The sequence below is a fragment of the Botrytis deweyae genome, assembly GCF_014898535.1.
Source record: "Botrytis deweyae strain B1 chromosome Unknown BDEW_004, whole genome shotgun sequence".
Taxonomy (NCBI): Eukaryota; Fungi; Ascomycota; class Leotiomycetes; order Helotiales; family Sclerotiniaceae; genus Botrytis; species Botrytis deweyae.
This window is the reverse complement of record NW_024066211.1, coordinates 939,176-942,718: the sequence shown is the minus strand read 5'-3', so window position 1 is coordinate 942,718 and position 3,543 is coordinate 939,176. Positions and strand designations below refer to the sequence as shown.

The 3,543-nt window shown below is 45.6% G+C and overlaps 1 protein-coding gene across 1 annotated transcript; it reads left to right on the top strand.

The window, feature by feature from the left end:
- Nucleotides 1-279: 279 nt before the first annotated feature.
- EAE98_002299 (uncharacterized protein) lies at nt 280-2,613 on the top strand (the record flags this gene model as incomplete). The annotated part of the gene is made up of 1 exon (XM_038949919.1): nt 280-2,613. One exon carries the CDS (start codon nt 280-282, stop codon nt 2,611-2,613), a length of 2,334 nt encoding a protein of 777 aa, XP_038813658.1.
- Nucleotides 2,614-3,543: the final 930 nt, after the last annotated feature.

Below are 3,543 nucleotides of genomic sequence, written 5' to 3'. Positions count from 1 at the left end.
CATTACCCTTACTTTTGGGGTATGACTGTTGTGATTTGATTTGATTTATTCCACCACAACTCTCACACCAAAACAACACACAAAAACAATTATTCACATCGTCTATTGCGGACTCAAATAATTTACAGAGAGTCCAGAATAGCAAACTGACTAGAAACAAAGTCAAAAGGCCTAATTAATTATTAGTGCTGTCCCTCGCACGTTTTCTCGGAAGTGAACATTTAGCAAAGCACTTTCCTGTCGCAAAATCGAGAACAACCCCGCCATCAATCATCAACCATGACTTCTTACGATTATGAGTATGAGACGGTCGAAGAACCACGTCGACACCATTCCCATCGTCATCGAAAACATGATCGCGAACCAAGATATGCTGACGAGCCACGTTACGTCGAAACTCAAGAAACGTATGTTCGCTCAGCCGCGCCTACAGTGACTCATGCTCCCGACGCTCCGATTAGAGAAAGAGAGAGAGAAGTTATTCAAACACGAGAACTCATACGTCAACCTCGTCGTGAAGATAGCGATTTGTCAATCGAAGAGGTTAGAAGAGATTTTCCCCCACCAGCAGGTGGTGCCTATGTAGACCAACGAACGTCCGTCCGTGAGTCTAGGTACGGCGCGCCAGCCCGCCGATCTCGTTCCGTAGGGCGTGATGGTCGCTACGGAGAATACCTTGACGATAGCAGAGGTGATCCGCGACGCTCTTTCCAAGATCTCGATCGACGAAGTGATTATTACGAAGATACAAAAGTCGAACATAAACGATCGCTTTCACGAAATCAAAAAATTGTGGCCGCCGTTGGAGGAGCTGCTTTAGCGGTTGGTGCAAAGGAATTATGGGATCGAAGATCTGCCGAGGGTAGACCAGTTGAGCGAAACCCAATAGCGTCTGCTATGGTCGGAGCTGCCGGTGCTTTTGCCGCGTACGAAGGAACCGAACTTTACGACAAACATGGAAATAAAGAAAAGAAGGTTAAGAAATATGCTGCTCACAGAGGGCGAAATGGTGAAGTTCAAGAATCCTATTACTCCGAAGAGGAGGAGATCAAACCTGAGAAGAAGAAGGGTCGCCGCAAGTCAATTGTCGAGGGCGCTATGGCTCTTGCAGGTTTAGGAGCTGCCGCAAAGGGCGCTGAACACCATCGAGAGGAGCACCATCGAGGCCGCAGAGGTAGCGGAGACAGTTATTATGAGGAATCGGGCTCCAAGAGAAGCAGATCAAAGTCCAGATCAGGTGAGGGCACTGCCAAATATCAACAAGCTGCCAAAGCTGCCCTTTTAGCTGGTGCTGCCGAAGCATTCCGAGTCCGAAATGAGCCTGGAGCCTGGGGTGGCGAGAAAGGAAAGCGTATCCTTACTGCAGCCATCGGAGCTGGTGGTATTGATGCGGCTATTGACAGAGATGCTGACAAGAAGAGCAAACGTCATATCCTTGAGGCAGTTGTTGGAGGTCTTGTTGGAAATCGTGCCATTAACGGATCACGCAAGGATGTCGAAGAAGATCCTGTTACTGGACGCTCTCGATCCAGATCTCGAGCACGTTCTTCATCCCGAGGTGGAGGAGGAGGTGGTGGAACCGGTCTCGCTGCTCTTGCAACTGCAGGTCTTGGAGCTATCGCTGGCAAGAAATTACTTGATCGCTCCAGATCTCGATCCAGGGCTCGTTCCCAATCTAGATCTAGAGCTCGTTCTCAATCTCGTGGACGCAGAGATGATTACAGCCGCAGTCCATCACCAGATCGTAGCAAGCGTAGCAGAAGCAAGAGTGTCAGCTCAATGGCAAGAAAGGGCTTGGCTGCTCTTGGTATTGGAGCTGGAGCCGGAGCTGTTGCTAATGAAGTCGGTCGTAGCCGCGATCGTAGCCGTAGCCGCAATCGTGATAACTACGATGACTATGATTCTTACGAAGAACGTCCAAGACGCTCTAAGAATTCAAGAGGTGATGTGTATGGCAATCCACGTCACGCCGACTCTCGTGGAAGTATAGACAGCCGTGGAGGCGGTAGAGCAAGGGATGGACAGAGAAGCAAGAAGGGTTCTGAAGGAAAGAATGGTTACGATAGCGACGATTCATTGATTTCGTCGTCAGAGGATGAGAGGAGGGTTAAAAAGATGAAAGGTAAGCAACTTATTACAGCCGGTTTGGCAACTGTTGCCACGATCCATGCAGCACATAATGTCTACGCAAGTATGGAGGCACGTGATGCGCGACACAAGGCTGTTAAAGAAGGAGAGATGACCCCAGAGGAGGCAAGGAAGCTTAAAGCAAAGGCTGCATTACAAGATGCAGCTTCTGTTGGTATTGCAGCACTTGGTATCAAAGGAGCCATTTCGGAAATTAAGGAAGCAAATGAGATACGACACGAATGTAAAGAATTTCGAGAGAAAAAGGGCGAACGTCATAAGAAACGTCTCGAAAGACAAAAGAGACATTTGGAGAATGGTGACAGAAGACAAAGAGAAGATTCTCGCGACACATATTCTCCGTCTTATGACAGTCGTTACGATGATCGATATGATGATCGTCGCTACAATCCGGGTCCTCGTTACTATGATGGAAATCCATACTCTACGGGTTTACCAGCTCCTCCTGTTGGATATGAAAGATAATTCAGCCATCTCATACCGACACACACACCAATTACGCTCCTTTTTCTGGCTTCCACCAAACACAATGCCTTTGTTCAAGCTTTGCCTACAACCATTTCATGAAGAAACCGAAACAGCAAACGATATTACAGAAAGGAGTTATAATGATTGGTTTTACCTTTGGGGTCTTTCTTCGGCGCAAGGATGATATTATGAGTTCACGACACATCACAGAGTTTCTCCATGCCTTGACGAATTTCATTATCTCTCTCACATGCTTTACATAACACCCAGACGTTGTTTTTTGAATTTTTTTGAATTTAACATTTCCTTTGTTGTCATTTCGTTACTTTACTATTTCTTCATTTTATATGATCAAAGATAGATGAAGAAATTTTATAACGATCCTACATACCCATACAAGTCCCAGTCTACATTTTATATTGTTACCAAATTTATCTACATGAGAACCATAACTGATTGGTATATTTTCTCCATATTAGCTCGCTCCCATCGCCATTAAGAAGGACAGCTTAACAGCTTATGTCCGGCGCAATGCATAGTGTAATCAAGTACAGCGTACAGCGTACATACCTACCCGCATTCGGCCAACGGAAACACACACACTTGTAGTAACGCGCGGGCATTCGAAGTGGAACGCAGGATTGAATGGATGACGGATCGGGAGGGTACATTAGTGTGGAATGACGCATTTGGATATGATGGACGGATTCATTACTAAACTGGAAATGGGGAATGATGGAATGATGGAATGATGGAATGAGATGTTGGAGAGGAGATTTTTTTTATGATTTTGGATGAATGTGTTGTGGCAAGATTTTCTATTTATGAATTGATGATTTTGATCTACCTACCTACCTACCTACCTACCTAGCTTTATTAGTTGGGAAAGTTATTTTTTTTTTTATATTTTTTTTTTGTTTTCATCCT